The sequence below is a fragment of the Paralichthys olivaceus genome, chromosome 6 (assembly GCF_024713975.1).
Source record: "Paralichthys olivaceus isolate ysfri-2021 chromosome 6, ASM2471397v2, whole genome shotgun sequence".
In the NCBI taxonomy this organism is placed as follows: domain Eukaryota; kingdom Metazoa; phylum Chordata; class Actinopteri; order Pleuronectiformes; family Paralichthyidae; genus Paralichthys; species Paralichthys olivaceus.
In genome coordinates, this window is record NC_091098.1 from 24,993,641 (window position 1) to 25,016,295 (window position 22,655).

At 45.8% G+C, this 22,655-nt stretch overlaps 1 protein-coding gene across 2 annotated transcripts in view; it reads left to right on the forward strand.

Moving 5' to 3' along the window:
- The first annotated feature begins 1,505 nt into the window (after positions 1-1,505).
- Positions 1,506-22,655, forward strand: part of plekhg5b (pleckstrin homology domain containing, family G (with RhoGef domain) member 5b) — a 58,350-nt gene continuing 37,200 nt past the window's right edge. Inside the window, exons 1-2 of one of the 2 annotated variants that reach the window (XM_069527128.1) lie at positions 1,506-1,731; positions 14,592-14,668. In XM_069527128.1, the coding sequence (XP_069383229.1) occupies positions 1,650-1,731; positions 14,592-14,668 (159 nt within the window). In that variant the 5' untranslated portion in view covers positions 1,506-1,649. Of the gene's footprint in view, positions 1,732-8,282; positions 8,514-14,591; positions 14,669-22,655 lie in introns of those variants that run through there. The other variant, XM_069527127.1, reaches the window with a different exon arrangement.

Sequence of the window (22,655 nt, forward strand, 5' to 3'; positions counted from 1 at the left end):
TGTGGGTACGTGCATCTTTTAAGTTGTTTTGTGTCTTTGGTGATTTTGTGTCTGTGTTAATTTGGTGTGTCTTTGTCTGCCTCTGTCATTGGTTTATTTCGTGTCTGTGTCTATGCTTTGTGTGTTGTCGTCTCTTTCTTGTGGTTTTGTGTTTCTTCAGTGTTGCTCTATGTCTCTTTGTGGTCATATTGTGACTTTGTTGACATTTTTCAAAACCTGTTTATAGGATTTATGTGTCTCCTTGCTGTTTTGCATCACTTTGTGGGGACATTTATGTTCACACTCATCTGTCACAGGAGCTTTGTGTCTCTTTGTGGTTGTGTTTGGTCTCTTAATTATCATAATGTGTCTCTTTAAGCTCTTGTTGTCTTTTTGTGTTGACTTGTCATCTGTCTACGGGAGTTGTGTGTCTCTTTATAGTTGTTATTTGACTCTTTGGTGGTCATGTTGTATCTCTTTAAGCTAATGATTTATTTTTTGTGTTCATTTTTCATCTGTTTGTGAGAGTTTTGTTTTGCATGTCTTCGTGGTGCTTTGTGTCTCTTTGTGGTCATTTTATGTCTATTTAAGCTCATGTTGTTGTGTTGCATCTGTTTATGGGAGTTGTGTGTCTCTTTATAGTTGTTGTTTGACTCTTTGTGGTCATATTGTGTGTATTTAACCTCACGTTGTCTCTTCGTGTTAATGTTTCATCTGTTTTTTCCAGTTTTGTGTCTCTTTGTTGTTGTTTCTCATCTCTTTGTCGCGTCTCTTTTTTTTTTTGAAAACAAGAACTATCATCAGGCCCTTCATACTGAGGCTCTGGCCCCGGGGGCCCCCCACCCGGACCCCTCGGGGGCCCTCTCGTTAAGCCGTCCATGCCTGGATGCGCTGTGGACACAGGAGCCGTGCGCGCCTCTGGTGTGCGCGCCGGTGCCTCTCTGGCGCCTCCAGCTGCAGCGGCGCGCCACTGAGCACAGACCCGCCGCAGCCTTTGTGGATCCAGGTTGTGTGAATGAATGGAGCCGACGGTGGATCCGAGGAGGCGGCGAGACGAAGCAGCCGAGCGGACAATATGTTTCCAACTTCGGCTGCGTGTGGAGCGAAGCCGCTGATCCACGGGAATCCATCCACGCACGGAGGCGCAGCTGCGAAGGCACCGGAGAAGAAGAAGAAGGAGAAGGTTTCGTCCGCGCGTAATCTCTCGATCCCTGCAGCGACACAGCTCCTCTAATCAACATTGTTCCACCGGGACGTCGACGTCTCTTTTCTTCGCAGCCAGCAACAGGTCATCCACCGCGTCCTGTTCCCGGCGGCTGCAGCTCGGTTCACTTCTCGTCGTGTGAACCGGAGGGATGCGTTTTGTTTTTTGATGTTTTGTTTTCCGGGCCACTATTCTTCTTCTTTTCTTTTTTGTTGTTGTTTTACCCCCGTGCGTTCACCGAGGAGCAGCTTTGTGTGCTCACAGCCGAGCAGAGTGTGCAGGAGCCGGGGGAGCACTGCGAGCCAGAGGAGGGCGACGGGACCAGCGAGGAGACAATGCGTACAAGTGAAAAGAGTTCATTAAACGTTGCTGGGTGATTAATAGTAACACACACACAGACACACACACTGGAGGAGCTGCTGCTGCTGCAGAGGATTGTTTTCCAGGAAGGACTCTGTGCGCATACATGGTGCCAAACAAGTGGACCATGAATTCAGTTCTGCACAAGTCGCCACCGAGGAGCTGGCTCGGCCTCAGATTACGACTCAGTAAGTAAAAAATCCACCAAGTCCCTTTTCCTCTCAGCGCCACTATCAACGTCATCTTACTTTGTGAAGCTGACGCTGGATCAGTCCTCTGCAGGAGAAACATCCTGGTTCCTCCTGCAGGAACTGAGCTGCTCGCACATCTTTGTGTTTCAATGCTTTTTCCTCCACTCTTCAAAGTTCAAGCCCGGATTTGGCAAGTGACCTGAGCAATTATCCCAGCTGGAGGCACAGAGGTATTTCCAGAGAGGACAGTACAGTCTGATCTGATGCCCCCCCCCCCCCCCCCCTGAAGGCACAGCTCTGCATCTGAACTCAGATGATACACATCACCTCCTGTAAATCTCTAACCAACACTATTTATTGTATCCCCCCCCCCAGACCTGCCATCTGTCCTCCCCTCTCATCTCCAGCTCATAATTCAGATCAGAGTCAAAGCTGTAGCATCTGTAGCCTTGTTTATGGAAATGACTCATTTTATTGACTAATTGATCAAAGTGCAGTTAGAAAAATGTGACATTTTAAAAAATCTACTTTCCCAGGGATCAACATCACGTGTTTAAAGTTATTTTTTGAGGTCTAAAGGACTTTTAATGTGACTTAAGTATTTCAAACTTTATCTATCCACATGATATCGATGCTACAAGAAAGTTTCTCGTAAGCTGCTGCAACTCCAAACTGAGAGAGCCACACCGGTAAATCCACAGATCTCTGTGAATCCGCTGGAGGTGTAGGGAGGTTGAATAAACGCTTCTCTACTTCCCTAGTGTCCAACGTGACGTGTTTAAAGTTAGATTTGTCCAAAAGAAACCTAAAGACAACGAAAGAAAAACAGGTGAATGTTCATATTGGAGAAGCCGACTGACTGATTTCGTGCTTTAAAATGACCAATTGTCGTATTTTATTGAAACTACAACTCTCCGTGCGACGTAGCGTGGGCAGACAGTTCACAGGTTCATACGGTAAGCACAGTGAAAATGGAGTTAAAGTTTAGCAGCCTTAATTGGTTAATTGGTTGAGTCTGGAACCCCTCAGTGTTCCAGGCCACCGGAGTCTTAAGCCCGTCTTAAAAACACGGGTCTAATCTGGGACCAGATGTCTCGTCTGGTCTCTGTCCGCTTCTGAAAAACAGGAACAGAGAGAAGGAATCTCGGCTCTTTAGTGTCTGACTCACTGTTGATGGTGTCGGAGCAGCAGCTGTTTCGGAAACATGACGGACACATGACGCTGCGGCTCGACGTCGTCACAAGCATGTTTTTATTCATCATTTCATCCACGGACGTCTTCTCATGTTCAGATATCCTGCGAGTTCAGGTATAAGAAGATTAGCCACCAAATAAAATCCCACTAGTGATCAATAAAAACATTCTACGTTATTATTGATTATTATTCAGATTATGTTCTTGCCGATCGATCAATGGTTTAGTTTTTAAAATGTCAGGGAATAAAACAAGAGGTCGATCACAGTCGTCCAGAGTTCAGGTGTAGTTTTGTTTTCGTCCGAGCAACAGCTCAAACCCAACGCTCTTCAGTTTACAGTCACTTCTAAGTATATTAGAAATGATTTAGATGTTTATAAATCAATCACTAGTGTCTGATCAATTAAAGGATTGATCAATCTCTCCCCAAAGTCCACGTAGCACCTGCAGGATTTTCTCATCTCATATGTTGGAGGTTCACAGTCGTGGACCTCGGAGGCATCAGTTAAGAAGAACAGTAACTGTGATTCTGGAGCTTTCGGTCAGACATCATCACGTCGTCTTCCTCAGCCGATGAGTTTGAGCATTTCTCGTGAAGCGGCGGATGTTCGAATTTCCTTCTGTGATTTCTCGTCCATGATTGTTGCCGACAGAACAGTCTCATCACACGGACCATTTAGTAACTTCCAAATGTTTCCTTGGATTTCTAATTTTAAAAAAACAAACTAGTTGAGCAACAAAAGATTGTTGAGGCTGATTTAACAGCTGTTAACGTTACATGATGTTCATCAGCGGATGAAATCTGAACACGCCACGACGTTTTAGGCGAACTCGGTGTGTTGATGAAGTTCATGTGATGCAGCTGAAAGCTCCAGAGCAGCGTCTCAAAGGACCTCGAGTTGAGATCATTTGAGGTTTGGAGGCTTCATGTGAAAAAAGCTGCAGATCTCTGAGGGAGTATTTTGTGTTTAGTGTTTCTGCTGCAACACTTGAGTGTGACTATAGAATCTGGGTTCATATGACGTCTGTGTGTAAGTGTGTGTGTGTGTGTGTGTGTGTGTGTGTGTGTGTGTGTGTGTGTGTTTGGTCTGGCTTGTGGCTTGTTACAGTTCAAACTTCCGTCTTCATACTGTCTTCCATTGTTTCACTTTTTTCCCCGACAGTAATTTCCTTTCTCTTTTCCCCTCTTTGCATTTCTGCCGTTTCCTGGTGTCACAGTTCGAGCTCCAGTTTTTGTTTTTCCTCTCTTGTCTCTAACCGCTTCGACAATAATTACTCCGGCTTCACGTCTCTAATATTTTTGCACGACAGCCTCTAATTGTTTTACCGAGGTTTGACTGTGCCAGACTCAGTAATAGCTTTCTAGCGGCTCCGTAGTGGGAACTGTAATTGTCATATTTTTGGTGGGTTTTGCCGCAGTAAACACTGGTCAAACAGTTTTTCCTCTGATTTCACGTAACATGTGTCACAGACGATAACAGAAAACAAAGCAGCGACTCTTTGATCCTCTCTTTTTTTGTCTTTGATGAGCTGTTTTTCCGACATGAACTCCAGACAAACGATCAGCAGCCCTTATCATCGTCATCCTCATCAGTGTCTTCTATATTTACGGCTCCGCTCTTTCATCCTGACATATTTGTGTTCTGGCAGGAAGCTCTTCTCACTCTGACATTTGCGTTCTTCCGTGCAGCCCCTCCGGAGAATGTCAGGGGATTCTCCAGAGTTCAGTGCGTGTCTGAAAGCAGCGATGGAGAATTTTATTCCCTTCCTTCATATCTCATCGTTTCTGTCCTGCACTTCCTGTCTGTGGGTTTCCTAAGAGCAGGGGATTCATAAACTCCCTAAAATTGAATCTGCTATCTCAAGAAATTGAAGAAGTCTTTGTTGAATGCTCAATCTCTGTGGCGCAGGTAAAAAAAAAAACAAGGGTCTCATCATGTTGTAAATTTAAAACAATAGTGAGCTACGTCTCTTTAAACCGTGCAGCAGCTAATTAAAGGTGTAATTCAAGGTCACACACACACACACACACACACACACACACACACACACACACACAGGGATCTTCTTAAACTCCAGTGTTTATCTCCACTTGTGTCCTTCCACACTTATAACCTCCGCCCCAGCTAAATGACTGTTTAGGCGTATTGAAGCGACAATAACTGTACTTTTATGGAATAAGTGTTTTTGATTCCCCCCTCGACTCTGTCATTGGCCTCTCAGCAGCAGCCCCCACTGCAATTTCCACCAGATTGTTTCAATTATGGGATTATTCACATCAACAAGTGGACGAGTTGGTTGTTAGTCCCTCTGAGCGGCTGGTGTAAGGACGGACTGTTAAATGGCGATAAACTCGGTGTCCTGCTCACACTGATAGAATGAGAAAAGCTTCTGCTCGTTGGAAGTCGGTCCAGAATGAAATATCGCAGCAGTTTGATGGATCGATGTGGAAACTTGGACAAACATCCACGGTTTAATGCGAGAATGCAAACGTTTGGGGTCCGTTGCTTCGGACATTTCTCCGGAGTTTCTCCGCTGCAAGTGAGTGGGCGCGTTGATGACGTTCTACGCTGATGTAAACTCGGGGAAACGTCGAAATTCGAAGAAGTAATAGACCAACGTCGGTGTTGATGCGCTGTAAACAAAACACGCGATCTCGATCGTTATGAACGCGTCAGAGAAATTCTGGACCCGAGTGTGCGCTCGTTCTCCAGAGTTCATGTCTGACAAACTGTTTCAAGTAGCTTGAAAGTTAAAGTTCAAAGTTAGAAAAATATAAATATGTACAACTAAGCGTCAGTGCAATAGACAGTAAAGAGATTTATGGATTTAATTGCTCCAACAGGGTTAAGTTTTAAAACAGATACATGGTGGAGTGGATGTGATGTGAGTCCTGTGACTGTGTTTATATTGTTGTCTTCGTGTGAGACAGTCTGTTAGAGGATTACAGAGAGTGTCTCTCAAACACAAATGGATCTTTGAGTTCTTCCTTTTCACTGAATTCACACAGGGAACTTGTAAATCCCGCCTCAGTTTGGCGGTGAAGGGTTAACCTCGGCCTGTTTGATGGGCCACCTTGCTAAATATAACCCCAAACCTCCTCCACATGGGCACGCACGGGCCTTCAACTGCACTCCCTCCGTCAACACTCACACACTCCCCCCCCCCCCCCGCAGCGAGCGCACACTCCGACAAGCTCATTTACAATCTTGTCGCACCGCGGCCGCTCACACGCTCATTTCTCAACACGCCATTAATACTTCAGTCTGTTTCGCTCAGGCTCGGCACACGAGGAGGAATCGCCGGGCGGTTTCTGTCTGATGCTAAAAATGAACCGGAGGTAGTCGAGGTGACGTTGCTGTAGCGATGCTCGTTGTGCGGGAGAATACATCCGCACGTTTTCATTTCACATTTTTCGGTGTGTTGCAGAATGTCTGGCCAAACCTCCGCTACTTCCACTTTGACTGTCGCTCAGGAGAACGTTACGAAAGTCCAGAGCAGAATCGTCGGAGCGCTCCTTTAAGAGGAGAGAGTACAATAGGAACAGGAATAGTCTGTGTGTTAGCGGTGGAAAAAGTAGATTCACCTACATCCTGTTCGTCATTAGACTCTGGCTCCCTGACGGATGACTGCATCCGAACCCTGCCAGAAAAAGCAGCCTGTATCAAGGCTCAGCTGCCGCGTGTGTTCACGTCCAGTCCTAAATTAACGTTAACAAGATTCTCTTCAAAGTATTTTCTATGTGAGATCAGATCAAAATGCATTTGTATAAAAGCAGAACCATAATGGAGCAGGTACTTTTATAGCCTCGCCACATCTGCCTGAAGAGCATTTTTTCATTGAAGGGTGATCTGATGGATGATGATGAAAGCCAGGCTGTGTAATACCTCCTCCGCTGCCCTCTTTGTTTCTGCAGTAGGTGGAAATTGGCCCTCGTATTTGCAGCCCGGTTCTCATGCTGCACGGCTGCTCTCTTCATTAAAAGGGAAGCCGCGTGCTCAAAGCTGCTTCAGATTATTACCATATGTCTGCAAAGCCCAGAGCTGAGCAGCAAACCGGCTCCCATCCTACCCTCTAATTTCTTATCCCAAAATTGGACATGTGGGTCGTTGTGTGTGACAACGTCCCTCCCTTCTCTCGGCCGGCGCAGTACATTCTCACAGTATTCCTTCTCCCATTTTAGATGCATAATAGCAGTGCATCAGCCTTTAAGCAATCCTGGGGGAAAATATTATGCCCTGACTGGAGGTATCTGACTGCATGTTGTTTTAACCCTTCGGCTGTTTTTCAAAGATATCAGAGAAGTGGAAAGCATTGTCTCGGGTTCGGTGTCTTATAATGGAGCTCCTTTTGCTCATCGGGGCGGTTTCTCATCTCCAGTGTGTGCGTTGTCCCTCCACAGAAGAGTTGGTGCATTCATAAAAAAAAGAATAAATCTTTCAGGGGACATAAAAGGCGCGGGCACTAATTGATGCAGAAAAATGTCAGCCCTTTACAGTTTGCGCAAAACATAAAGAAAGTTCACTCTGGATGTGGGAGGAGGTTTAAAAGAGATCTTTGTGTCACCCAGTCCAAAAGCCATTGGCCCAGATTGACTGTCCCAGCATGCAACTCACCTCCGCATGAATACAACACTTGTCCGATTGGAGTGGGCAGAAAGCCCCCCCATCGTTGGGAGATCCTACACAGTGCTTAAACATGAGCAGCTCTCCTCACTCTCCAAGTTTTTGTACAGTTTGAGGAAACTTTTCCGAGGATGAAGGCGAGGCTCGGGGAAGGAGACGGCTGAGGCTCTGAGCCGCCGGGGATCAGTTTGCGACACCTCGCAGCAGTTGGACGTCTGTAATTTAGGCAGGAGCAGCTCAGTTAAATGGATTAGAAGAGGGCAGCATTCGGTGCTTGACAGCTCTTGCTGGGTGGCTTTTGGTGGATGATTAGTGGACTGAACATTGTACTGAATCAACAGGGAGAGGCATCGAAGGGGGACATGTTGACATCAGGGTTCGCTTTGAAGACAGACCTGTGGTCAGTGATGTCACCTGTTGTTGCCTTTTTAAGATTCACCGGTTAAAACCTGGATGACAGCGGTGACGCAGACTCCCGCTTTAGAGTCAGTAACCCGGTCCCCTGCAGATGAAATGGATTGTGCCCGAGTGAAATCTCTCTGCTCCCCTGGACCGGCCTCGAAGCGAAATCGGACTTGGACGGGGTTCAAGGACTTTAGTGGTTTAGCTGGATGAGGTAATTGTGCAGGTGGAGATTTTGAGCAAACATATTGGCAGGTGGCGGAGTTTAAAGTTGTATATAGAGCATAAAGTAAAATTCACAAAGATGGTTGATGAGAGGGGGGCAGTGATTGTCTGCAGGAGTCCCGGGAGGGCCGGGGCCGGTTAGGTGAGGGCCACAGCAAATCATCCGTTATATCGACGACTATTCGACGTCAGCTGGTCGAAGAGGCGACGATGTTCACGCACTGGAAGAAGCGCGGAGCGTATGAGCTGGAGGCGCTGCCGTCCTCTCTCGGTCGAGTAGGAGCAGAGCGCTACTCCTCGTCTTCATCCCTGGACGTCATCCGTGATCTGTGTGGTAAGCCGAGCTACGAGGAGAATCACCTGACTAAGTAGTGGATTTGTGTGTGTCTGTGTGTGTGTGTCTGTCTGTGTGTGTCTGTGGTTTCTGCATTTAATTTTTTATTTCATTTACAATTCTACAGATTTTACAAATGAAAGGTTGATAAAAAAAAACCAGACAAAAATAAAGATTCTAATCAATAATGAATCTCATCAGGTGAAATTAAAACATTTTCATATATGCAAAAAAAAAGAGATTCCTATCAACCTTTGCAAATTGCAAGTACGTAGGAATATACCAAGTACTTCTTAGTATATCCTCTGTGTATTACACCTCCTTTTCATGAAGAGGTGTTTGTGTTCTTCTGGGATATAACCCACAAGATGAGAGACGAACAAGAGAAAGATAAAGAAAGTTAGCACCGGAGCACAGGATCAGCTAAGTCTTATCTTAAATCACAGGATATAAAAACAACCTATGTCATCGTATTTGCATTTTTTTTACCACTCGGCTTCGTGTTGCTTATCGCTGTGTAAATAATTAGTTTGAGTGTTTCGACCGCGATTTGAGACGCTGCCTCATTCTTCTAACGTGACAGTGTGATAGCGTGCACCATGTAATCACACATTGCTTCACATTGTTATATCGGACTTTTCTGAAAGCAGATGATCTGGTTCACTTGTATTTTGAGCTCAGGATTTCAGCCTCATCATGGAAAAGGTTTTTTTTTTTTTTTTTTTTTCCATTGCTCTGCTCTTCCGTGGAAAGCACTCAGTGACCTGGCATGAAGACAGCCTCACATGAGTGAGAAGAGAGGGGAAGAGCGGATGAGACCAGCTCCGCAGATGAAATATTTACCATTGAAGAAGTGCATAGCTGAACTGAAATGCTTCCCTGTCTCCTCTCAGTGCTTTTTTTTTTTTTTCTGATGTGGCACAGGGGCACTTGCTTTCCGCTGTGCCGCCCGATTTATGCCATTACTGAAGGGGAAGTGATAACACAGGGCCGGGGAGGAATGTTCCTCACCCTCTCCTCTCTGCCAGCCTCTTGGAAGTCATGGCTGCTCTCTGGTCAGCGTAAGGACAGTGCCTGCTGAGGCTGACTTGTTTGGCACAGACCAAAAAGAGGAATGCCACAGAGGAAACATTGCTGCTTTGATCGTTGCACCTTTTCATCATCTTTGTGATTAAGCTTCAAGCTGCGACAGAAAACATTTTTCCGACTCCCCGGTGCAAACCTGAGCTCCGCGGCTTCTTTCAACAACCGTCCCTTTCTTTGAATCAGAACAGAATAGAATGTCATTGACCGGCCTTCCATTTGTCTTATAGGTAAATGTTTTGGAGCTGATGTATACAAACACATTCCTTTTAACGGTGGTAGGAGGTAGAGCGGATCGTCCTCTATCAGAAAAGGTTGATCCTTGGCTGCTTCTGTCCACATGTGGAAGTGTCCTTGTGCAGGACGCTGAACCCCAAGGTTCTCCCCCCCCTGAGCAGTTCAGGGCCTCGAAAGGCAGCTCGTAGTCTGTTATGATAGAAAATATAAAAGGTTCAAAGAGTTGAACTTAAGATGATCTATTGGCAGAAATGTAATAAAGCCCCGAGCGGACAAAACGAACACTGGCTGTACTCTGAATGTAACAGGTCACCCATTGCACAATTGGGATGCATTCAATGTTAATGAATTTAGAATAAACAGCAGCAGCGCTCAATAGCGGCACAAACTCTAAAGTAAAAATGTTCAGACACGAACTACAGAGAATGTCTGCCCAGTGTCTGGACTTGCAGGTGAGCACATCTGCACCAGTGTTGGCCTGTATCTCCAAAAGCTCTTGAATCTCATTGCATTTCGAAGTCGACGTCTTCGTCCGAGTCTTCTACGTTCATGGCTCCTCTTCTTCATCCTGAGTTTTGCGTCTGCCGTGTGTCAGAAACGTCTTTCGACACATCGGATAACGTCAGGAAGTTCCCAGGAGTTCCTGTGAATCCTGCCCCCCCCCCCCCCCGCATGCCTCTATGTTACATAAATATATAAATCAGCCCATGAAACGAATCGCCTGAGAACACAAAAGGTCACTGCACCATCATATAATAATAACTTGCACTTGACCAAGTCCTGTACTCTCTGACATAAATGCCCTAAAGAATTCTAGTTATGCAGTAATCCCCTCATGACCCCTCGTAAAGATGGTGACCGGGTCTTAAGTTTTCGGCGTTTATTGTGCCGTAACACCCGTGTCGACCTTAGACGCGCCTGAGGAGACTGGAGAGGAGCCCGTTTTAAATGAAGTTAATTATAAATCAGTTTTTTTTAACGTTGTGTAAATTGAAAATATTGGACTGCTCCTCCACTTGTCCTCTGCAGCAGTTTCCAAATGTTTTCAGATTTAAAAATGGAGGCTTTGGGCGTGCTCAGATGTGGCGGTGGAGTGGGAACGATGGACGGGGGCGGGGCGGCGGTTTGTGATGCACATGTGTGTGATTTCACCGCTGTGGGGGTAAAACAACATCATAAGCATGAGGGCTGTGTCCTGGCTGCTGCCACTGAACCCTCAGCATTGGAAACAGCTGCGGCCTGAGCGTGTTTTCCTTCGTCTGCTCACCAGGCCCACGACTTATTCACCTGTAGAGGAACAACTGTCGTAAATGTTTGGTTCTTTGTTCGTTGAGCTCAATTCTTCGCGTTTTTTGAAAAGTAGTGTTGAATAGATTTCTCTGGTAGGTGTGTGCTTCTACATTAATCAACTGGGTCTAACTTCTCTTCCCCCCTGCATGTGCTGATATGGCAATCTCTCTGCCAACAATCCCTGACCATATGCCATCTGCCTGCCTGCCATCTGCGTGGTACATTACATATGGAAGCACGTGTGTGTGTGTGGGGGGGGGGAGTCTCTGAAGAGAGGAGTCCGTGCCTCGGCAAATAAAAGAATAAGCTCACAGCCCTCGTGCTCAGACCACGGAGCGAAGGATTCTTAACATTCCTCATAAAAACGTGTGAAAGGCTCTCGGCTTAGCTAGCATCTCCCCGTGGAACCTGGTGATCTCCGCATCCTGAGGGAGAGCACCGCCCTTTTTAATGTCGCTGCACCTGTCAGGATCTAGTGGGGAGGTGCATCCTGCACATCTCTGTAATCTGTCACGTCCGCTGACCTCCGCAGGTACCCAGGTGTTAGTGACGTAAGCCAGAAGCATAACAACATGTGTATTTGTATCTGCTCTTCCAAAAGGAAATTAAAACCAACAGGCCGTTGATCCGTGACTCAACACAGTTGATGAATTATTTTCCAATCATCACAAGTGATCAATATTTCAGCACCAGAACTTCTTCATGTTAACTTTTTTTAACGAGCGGCACAAAGAGCTCTGAAACTTCAGAGCCGTCTTCAGAGTCGCTTTGCGATCACAAGACGAGGATGTGGACGTTGACACGTGGGAAAACTTAGCGTGTCATTTCCAACTTGCCCCCGCTGCCGAGGCTTATTTATGGGAGACTAATGGGTCTTTGCCCCGGGCAGAGTGTCTCTCTGTGGTGAGCAGAGCAGAGAGCTGCGTAGATGTGGATGTTCCACTGTCTCTTTAGTGTGCGAGCTCATTGTCTGCTGTCACGTGTGTCCGTGTATAGTTCGTGCTTGTGTTTGCTTTTTTGGCTTAATCAGCAGTGCTGAGTTCAGGGATTCCAGTTCATCAGAGAGAGAGAGAGAGAGAGAGAGAGAGAAAGTGGGAGAGTCAGCAAGATATGAGCAAGTAGGGGAGAAGATGGAGGTTCAGCAGATGAGAGGATGATTTTATAATAAAAGTCACGTGGTGGTCAGGCTAAGAAGTTGAGGGGCGCAGGAGAGGCTGGAGTTTAGGGCAGATGGGAGCAGAGTGTGTTTGAGTTACTTTAAATAAATGAAACTTAACATGTAACATAACCAACAGAACCACATTCATTTGCTCTATTTGCACTTTGTCGCTGCTCAGGTGAAGTTAGAAGTTATGGAACCAAAACAATGAGCTGAAAGACACCAAACTGCTGAGAGGAAGTGGAACGGGTCATTATTTGTGGGTTCATCGGGAACTGACCCCTTCTGCCTTTAGATGTAGTAACACAGCGCTGCGTGTTCAGATTCACCGGGGCCTCGGTGTGTGTCCGATTGTCTCTGCTGCATCCCCGGGACGAGAGCCGACATCACAGCAATGAGTAACTTTGTCCGTTGGAAAGCGGTGGAGTCTCGCTGTGGTGAAGACGGTTCTTTGGGAAACGCTCCATAAAAAAAGCTGGAGGCTCCTTCTGCAGCCTGCCGCTTGCAAACCCCTGAGGGAGCCGTTAGCCTGAGGCCCGCTGGCTGCATCCAGAGCTGAGAGCGTGTCTCGGCCGGGTCCCAGCACAGCAAAAGACACAGGAGAGACATTTTTTTCTTGTTTCCTGAAAGGTGATGTAAGTTTTGACAAAATACATTCCACCGCAGTGGGATTGTAGAACGCTTTGGAAAAGGATGTGGCATTCGGATTGGCGGTGCTGATTGGTCGGTTCTTCGCTTTGGTCCAGACTGAAACTCCTCAACGAGGGATCAGCATGAATTTTCATCGAGACGTCCGTGGTACTTTGGTGATTCACTGACAGTTCCTGTAAGAGTCAGTTTGAGGTTACTGGTTTTTATTAGTCTGTTTTCAGTTCCAGTGGCAGTTCCAAAGTTTTCACTTATTCTCTGAATAATCCAATATCCACTGGATAGATTGGCACAATGTTTTTGTTCGAACATTTATGGTTCCCAGATGAATCCTCCTGACTTTGGTGATCTTTTGCCTTTTTTCCCCTGAGCTCCATGACGAGGTTGAAATTTATCGTTTCAGTGAAATGTCTGTGCAATCATTGGATATATATTTCCATGTGTAATTTAGCACATTCGTTCATGCTCCCTGCAGGAACTGTGATGTATGACATTTCCACCAGACGAAGCTGTACTTGGTGTGGCCGAGTCTCCGCTAGAGGCGTACATTATGCAAATGTTTCACACGACATCAGCTTTTTAACTCTGCGGAGCGTTGACAATCACAGAAAACTCACCAGAGGAAAGAACAACTGTACAAGCGTGTAGCTGAAGCTCGGTGACTCAAGCTGACTCGGGTCTGTTCACCGCTCTCCGGGCAGACGGGCCCTCGGCCATTTCGCCATTTTTTCCACCGTGACAAATTATTGTTTTGAAGTTGGCCTTTTAAAGTCCAGCCACGGGGTGAGTTCATCTTCTAGCAGCCGTCCGCCTCCGGTACTAATGACTCAGTAATGATATTTCATTAATGGCTCGTTCAAATACGCAGAGCTGACATTACATTGAACAGGTTATCTGAGCTTTCTGGAAGGGTTCACTACAAAGTCGAAACCGGAGACGTTTTGCAACAAGCACCTCTGCCATATGTCTCCGTCCCCCCCCCCCCCCTTCTCTGACTTTCTCCGTCCTGCACGTGTATTCTCTGTTTTTCTCATTAGACAGACACATAAATATTGGTGCGCTCAGGCTTTATGTTATGATATCTTTATCGTGTGTGTACATGTAGGAGATGGACACGTAAACACCACTTTTTATCATACCCTCAGAGTAGCATTGGCCAACCAGTCAAGTAGATTCCGGGCTTTTATTTGACAACGGTGATTTGTTATTGTGGAGTGGAGTCGAAAGCGAGTTCGCCCGAGATGAGAGCACTTCGTACAAAAAAACCAGATTCGGGGGGCTTCCTCTCATTTGCCCAATTTTCTTCCCGTGTCTTCAGTCGTTTCTCTCTGATCTCCTCCCAACAACTCACCCCACCCTCTTCCCCTCTGTTTACCTTTCCTTCGAGAAATCTCTTGAAGCAAACCTTTCTTTTTTCACTTTATGACATGGCTGCTTTGGTCTCTATTACTGTGCGAGAGTGTTTCATGTGCTCATAGCCCTCCCTCTTGTCCGCTCGTCCTTGTGTAAACACAGGCACCGACTCCAGTCTCGGTGTCTACATTATGTTTTTACAGCTTTACCAAGAAAGGTGTGTTAATGGATGTGCAGCTGGCTGGGTGGCTGGTTCGGTGTCCAGTGATGAAGAGAGATGTCAAATTGACTTGTGTGTTGTGTTTCAGATGACAAGCCCGTCCAGGAGGAGGACTGGGTGGTGTGCCAGCACCCTGAGTGTCCCGACCGCAGGAGGGCCACTAAGGTAAGAACCTGGAGGACAGTCTGTGCAGGGACCAGAGTGTCTTTGTGTTCTGTGTGTTTTTAAAACATATTTTTATTATTATCAAATAAAACATTTAAAACCTCACTGCAGTGGCAGATCAAAGATATTTCTAAGAGACAAATATACACAGAGCGATGTTCAACATCCGTGCACGACCCCTGATACAGTGACGTGCACGTTAAAGTCATGCTCTGTTTCCTGTCAGCTCTGTAGCCACACATCATCGAATATACTTTGAAAATTCTTCCTCTTTCAAGCACATTGTGTTCTTCAGAAAAAAGCTTAAAATATAAAAAATAAGCTATCAACAGGACAGGGATACTTCAGGGTTTCAGATTTCAACTGGGGCTCGTGAACAAGCCTATTTCTGTTTTTCTTCAACTGGACTCTTTCCCGTATTAAGTGACAGTGAATGGTGTGAACGAAAGTCTTTTTGTAATCTTGTGAGATGTGCGCTGATTCCTGTGTTCATAGTGTTTAGGCCGGTATTCACTCAAGTCCCCTGGTTGTTTCAAGAAAGTGACAAAAACCTTGAGTACTTGTGGGAATAATGAGCGTTGTCCCGAACTGTGTGACGTTGCTACAAGGATGATAAACTCTGCAGAAAGACGAGGTCGGATGGATGACACGAGGGAACGCTTTGTCTCCCACTTCCTCTTGACAGTCAGCGATGGTTTGTTTTAACCGAGATGACGAATCGCCTGCGATGTGACCAAAACAGCCATTTCAACCACCGTGAGGTTTCTCCAACTCTAACAAGTACTTACTTTAAACCAAACCATGAACTTTCCTGAACTCGAACCAAGTTGTTTTTGTGCCAAACCTCCACCAAAGTTTAACCTTCAGATGCTTTTAGAAGCAGCACAACAGACGTGTTGTGCAACATCGTGTCTCCAGCACCTCTCGCTCTACTCGCACCCTCCAGGACTTCTCAAAGTCTGTCATTTAATCAGGAACTGAGAATAAAACAGCTTTTAATAGAACACGCAGACGCCGGTTGACTGTGGCTAAGCTTTAGGATTAAAATGCATCACTTGGTGACCACACTACCCTGGAGCTCTAGTTTGAAAACGTCCGTGTTGCTTGATGGACGGGTATAAATAGAGATTGTTTGGAAATGCTGACGCAGCTGAATTCACTTCCTGATACCAGTCGTGACTCGACTACCAGCGGTGAAGGAATCCCACGTGTCACTTTTCACAGTTGTAGTTTTTTCGTTTTGCAAGTTAGCAACAAACCACGATCTGCTCCCTGATTATATCATCTCACACACACGCTAACGTTAAAACGTAAACATGTGATATGTGTTTTCAGTCGTGTTAGTGAGGACGGGGATTGTTCTAAGTTTTAATAACAGTCTGGCTGTCCTCTATGTCCCTGAGACTCCTCTCAAGCTTTTGACCGGAGATGAACACGTCTCTGCTGTGTTGCGTTACAGCTCAGTGAAGGTGATGCTGCTTTTCGTCTTGGAGGTGTTAAAAGGGTGTCCGGTGTCTGGACTCTGCGTCTGGCCACCAGACTGTGAGATGACTTATTACTGTGAAGCCGCTGGTTTCTGCCCAGAAGGCCGAGGGAACCCGACAGAGCGTCTGGGCTGTCGTGTCAGGCTGGAGGTTGTTTTGGTTTGTCGGCTCAGCGCTGCCACTGGGGCCCGGGCATGAGACGGATTTTCCCTTTGAACCGAGATGTTGTCCCCCTGCTGTCTTCTCCGTGGAAACAATGGAAATGCAAGAAAGAGGCAGAGAAGAGATGGTGAATTCAGACGGCACGCAAAGAGAGGGGGAGATGGTTATATATAGATTTTTCTCCATGGCAACTGAGAATAATAAAGTGAGGGAAGAAGAGAGAGCCGAAGAGCTTAACCTGAACTATCCCTGCTCCCTCTCTCCCCGCTCCTCACTTGTTTATTTGTGTTTATATGACGTGCTGTGGTACAAGCGGGAGGCAGGGGGGGGGGTCGGACAAAGCAGGTCCAACACCGCCTGTCTCAGGGTCGGGGCTGATGTTATGTTATGTGAGGGGATTAGGGAAAGACCAGAGAATCACTCAGCTTCTCAGTGGAAAAGGATTGAATCAAACAGTGATCACATTTGGACTCTTTCAGCGAATGTACTCGATAAATAAAATAAAAATGTATCGCAGCTCTTTGAATCTGTTCAGTGATTCCTGAAGTCTCTCGGTTTGCGTTGTTTTGTGTTGTAGTTTTCTAACTGTTTATAAAAATCTCTGCACACAAACAACGAAAAGCGACAGTAGATTGTACGTCAGTGTTTGAGGACGACTCAGTAATGACGAGGAATAATTCTGAAGCAGCATCAACACAGGACAAGAGAGCATCACAAACATTCACCGACCTATACAATCGTAAATAAACAAAAATGCTGTTTTAGTCGTCAGCAGTTTCGTAATATTAGCACACATGTCACATTCAGCAGGTTCGGAGCAACATTTGCTTTCGTTTGGGGTTGAATTTGCGCCCGACATTTTTCCATGAGCCTTTTTGTGGCCGAACTTGAAATAAGAAAAGTTCAGTGACAATGTGCTTTCTATCTGCAAAGCAACTGGACGTACGAGCCCTCCGTCAGCCGTCGAAAGCTCTGACGCTGTGATTTATTTGTCAGTTTTGGGGCCCGCAGTTGGTTTTTAGAGCTTTTTCCAGAAAACGATCGCCTGCTGTGACGCCTTTTCAAGTTCGGGCCGTTAAAAAACCAAACCAGTGACCTGAATGACGTCACAACGTGCGAAGCCCTTTGCGAATACGCAACAGGTACTTGTTTGTCCCACTGTGGTTGCAACAGCTTTAAACATTTTACCAACGTCATGAATCTGGGTTTTTTTTATATTTGTAATTAGTTCAGTTCGCTTTGCAGGGATCTGTTTTCACTTTGAGACACATTCATTCTACGTGATCTCATGTTATAAGAGTGATTGAATACTTTTGTCTTCTGGATGCATTCTTTCATTTAGAGGAGCAGAAAGTGCACAGTCACAACCTCTGTCACCGTCAGTGACACCACAATGACTCCTTTTGTGTTCCGGTAAAGAGCAAGACATCCTGAAATGTCACAACTCTTAATATTTCTGGTAATTTTAGCTTGTTATGGCGCAAAGTTAGAAAAGCGAGAGACCGTGAGTCATGTTGGTTTTGTCCCAAAGCGTAAATCTGATTTATTGAGCAGTGCAGTCGTTTCTGACAGTTTGTTTCTCACTCAAGTCGACGGCTGTTGCTCAGTAGTTATGAAGATGACGCCTGTGACGAGCTTTAAACAGCAGGGGGCAATGTCAGTGTCGTCCCTGACCCGAGGGCATCACTCTCTCTCTACTCTGCATTTGTTTGACAAGTCCGACACACTTTTCTAGGAAGGACAGGAACATAAATACATCCCCTGACTTTCGCCCTCTCAGTCCACTCAGACGCATCAAAGGAGGAATTTTTACTCCGAAAAAGAAAGAAAAAAAAAACATAAAAAGTTTTATATTTTGTTTTAAGAGTTTTTCCTCTGAACAGTCTCTTTGATATCCTGGCGGCTTGGCAACGGGACACAGAGCAGACACGAGCGCAGGCAGACGGAGAGCGGGAATCGAAGGCCTGCTCCTGCTCCTCATTTAAACCCTTGTATTCCCACACAGGCCTTCGGTCTCCTCCCTCCGCATATCAGCTCCCGACGGCGGCGGCGGCTGCGTCTCTTCAATGACTAGAACCAAATTTACTGGAACCGCACCAGGTGTCAGCCTCTGTGCCTCAGCGCTGTCACCGCGTTACACAACAGCACTCGATGGTTACCAGGAGGCCTTTGGACGCACGTGCATTCAACAGGGCTCTCTGGTGCATCGTGGATACTTTGCTCCTGAAGCCTGTGTGGATTTGAACCTGAGCCTGTTGGTGTCCAACTGGAAGACGATGTTCAATCCAGGGTTAGTTCTTGGCGGCGTTGGTTTGGATTCATGTCAGATGGCGCTAGTCTGAGCTTGCCCCCCCCCCCCCCCCCCCCCCCCCAGTTCTCAACTCTCAGGCAGAACATCTTATTATTCCTGATCGCTTACCCCCACGCCCCCTCTTCGCTCCTGCCCCTGTCTCCTTCATCTCCCTCCCTCTGCACCTCCGTCTCTCGGCTCCGACAAGACAGGACCAGACAGGACGATTCTTAAGGTGCGGGTCGCCCTGGCAACAGGCCTCTCCCAGCCCCAAAACAGCTGGAGGCGCAGGGATAATGCGGAGAGAGTCGGGGTTTGACAGAAATGGAAAGGATGAGACTCGGCGCGCTGGCTTCGACTCTCGGGATGTCTCTCGTAGTGAGCGCGTTCCCGTCCAACGGCTTTTCGCGCACATTTTCAATTTGCGCATTAGCGATCTGAAAGCGTGAGTGCGTTAACTCCAAACTTGCCGTAAAGATGCAAAAAGAGAGAAAATGACTGCACTCAAATCGTGACTCACGTGTGACTTTAGTGTCATCACAGAGATCCTGAAACCTGTGTGTCACGCAGGCACATGCTGCCATTGTGTTTTCCTTTGGCGTTCATTCTCTTTTTTTTTTTTGCCTCCATTCAGTCACATATATGACTAATCCTGTGCTGATGTTTTGGATGAACTAATATCACATGAGTTAGTCAGACGGCTGCACAGACGCAGCCCACACAGAATCACCATCATTACTAGTGTTTGAATCATTCGACCTTCAGCTTTGGTCGATTTCTGTATCGATCTCACCTCACTGACGAGGACCTGCTCAGTAAACACGTGTGTTTGGCTGGATGCCTGTTTTCTGTAGGGTAGTGGGTGTTGGGTTCTGTTTCCTGGCAGAGCTGGAGTGAGTCGTGGGTGTCGTGCGGTGACACCAACTCACTGACTGTAGTTCATCCTTCAGCCCGCAGGCGTTGACTTCTCCCGCGACGTGGGAGCACTTAGTCGCTCAGCGTGTACGGACTGAGGAAGCGTTTGAACCGGCCTCTCCTCCTCCGTTGTATTTGCACAACAATGTACAACAACATCACAAAGGAATTTAAAAACTATTTCAAGTGTAAGAAACTACTTCATACTTTCTCGTCTGGACTTCAGTGACACACTTTATTCAGCATTACTGTGAATCCACTGATCGGCTCCAGCTTGTACAAAATTCAGCTGCCAGGCTTTTTAATGAGGAAAAAGGACAAGAGATCACATTACTCGGGTTTTTAAATCATTTTCCTTGTTGTTTTAAAGTCTCTTAATGGTGCAGCGCCCTCGTACATTTCTGATGTTTGTCTGAGTATGTTCCAAACTATTCCCTCAGGTCTTCTTGTTAAATATCCCAAAAAAGCAGATTTCTGTTGTATTGCACCAAAGGTTTGGAACAAACTCCCACCACACATCAGACAAACTACTTCTGTTGATAGAAACAACTCCAGACTTATTTTATACTTCTTCTTAAACCTTTTACTAGTTTCGTGCCTTTTTTGTTTCATTGCCAATTGCATGTACTTTCATTGTAAAGTACTTTGAGCTGCATTTTATGTATAAATAGGTTCCGTATAAATAAAGATTATTATTATAACGTCAAATCACAAAATACTTTTATATAAAGCTACGAGACCTTAGAGGGAAACCCAAAAGTTTCCACAAAAGCCTGAACAATTTGGATTTTTGGGGCCTGATGCAGATATTAGTGAGTAAAAATGTGATTATAAATAAATATATATATATAAAGAAAACATATTTAGCATAAAATATAAACAGCAAAATATCTTCTGTCCATCAGTTTGTGTGTTTCCCTCTTTAACCTGACTGACTGTTGACTACAAACTGGTTTAATGGAGAACTTGTTGGAAAGTTTACTTGAAGCAGTGATGTAAACCCACTGGTGGAGGAGGTGGTCTGCAGGACTGTGATGACTGCGGAGCCCGGTGGACGTGAGGGGACATGACGAAAAGTTACCTCATCGCTTTTCAACATGAAGCCGACTGTCGACACACTTCGGCGTTAATTTGCCAGCCTATTCCTGAGAATACGAGTGGGAGTGTTGGCGTCGTTCCTAAAACTGAAAAAACAAATTAAAACAATACATAAACGTTGAGATTGGAGAGTTTTTGTTGTTGAGGGCTAAAGCTCGTATCGATGTGCGGCTAAGAAAAAACCTGTGATCTCCACGGCCGAATTTACAATTCACGTCCTGCCTGTGTATTTAGGTTTCATCTTCTATAGTGATTCAATTCCAGTGATGCATTCGTTAAATTTTCTCAGTTAATCATTTGATTCCACAGCGTTGGTCTGTCCTCAATATTGTTTTCTGATTTTAGAAACACGCCAGAGGTTCCGTGAGTGTTTTGTGCTTTAATCACGCCCGTGTTGCTGAAATACATTTAGAAATCCCAGCACGCCCGTCGCTGCAGGATCGGACTGCCGGGCCCTTCCTCACCCTCATTAAGTTCACCTCATTGTTTTGATGTCGTAATCGTGACGAGGAACCCGTCACCGCCGGTTGATGAGACATCTCGTAAACAACTTTACGACACAGAAAAGACGACAGTAGAATTGCTCATCGCTGTTGCTTAAGAACGAGCCTGATTCTGCTCTTCATGTCAACTGACTTTTCCTGATTTGGTGCATGTAACACGACCCGCCGTGCTGCCAGCCTGTGAAAGACAGAACGAGAGCAGCGGACATGTTTCTCCAGTGGCCCTCATGGTGTGGCTCTCTCTGTGCTCCCTCTTGTGCAGAAACTTAACTTAATCTGCTGCAAACCAATCGACAGGATGTTTTTTTTTCGCCCCAGCTGTACTTTTCCAGTCCTGTGAGGAGAAGAGAAGCTGAGAGCGTTACTCAATCCACGTCAGCCCCACGGTCGCTTCACCTGGAGAGGAAGAGGAGCGTGACACTGGCTCATTCCCGAGAAAGCAGATCTTGATTCTGATAAAATGGTTTCAACCAAAATAAATGAAAAGCGTCAGAGGGAGGACTCATACCCTGCACACACTGAATCTGTGTGCTCCAATAACTCCAATCAGGCGAAACCTTATTCTGAACTATTGTATTTTGGATTCACCGTCTTGCCATTGTTGCATCTTGCACCATATAAAGAAAAAGAAATCGCTGTTGCATGTTTTTTCCCCCAAGTTTCAAAAACATTAAGCACACAAGCGTTTCATGGCTTTTAACGCACCAACGCCCGTAAGTCCAATTCATGTCGTAACGCTGTGCCGGAAAAAAGTGCAGCATCAGCGTCTAGACTCCGAAAATAAAGAAAATTAGTGTGTTCACCTGGGTGTCGTATTTCCACTGGTGCTTATGAAAAACCTGGAGAATAGTTTGATGGTTGTATCTCGTCCCATTGGAGACAAAAGCCAGATGTTGGTGTGTTTGTTGACCAGCGTCAGGCTCCAGGGAGTTTAGTCTCTGTCACTCACAGTGTTCTGCTCCTCGTGGCATCTGTTGGGTTTCTCTATAATATTCTAGGGTCTTATTATGTAAATTATCTTGTCAGGATGTCTGTTGTGATTTGTCGCTATACAAATAAAACAGAATAGAGTTGATTGGATTACACACGCACACACTCAAAGACTCATCAGTCCTCCAGCTTTGCCTGATTTTTTTTTTTTTTCCCTCTTGAAGCTCGATGAATTACACCCTCGGAAAACTGGTGAAAATGTCAAACAGTGATAAAAAAATTCCTGGATCCGTCCCCTTTGTCAGGATCCGCACCAAAGTTGAATGAGTTCCTTTTTAGGTTTTATTCTTCTACCTGGACAAACGATTCAACCAACTAACCAGTGAACAAATAAACCCTGTAAATCTTTGGCGGTCAAGGATTTTAAAGTGATTTATCTGCATTAAAAAAATACTTAAATATATTCATCGGTTATGTATTTATAAAGAGAACAAACACTCCGGTACCTCGTGTGCTTTATTGTGAGACTCGCTTCCTAATTTGAAGATCACTGACTAAAGGCAGTGATGTAATAACACCACTGACATGTGGAAACAGCAGACGTC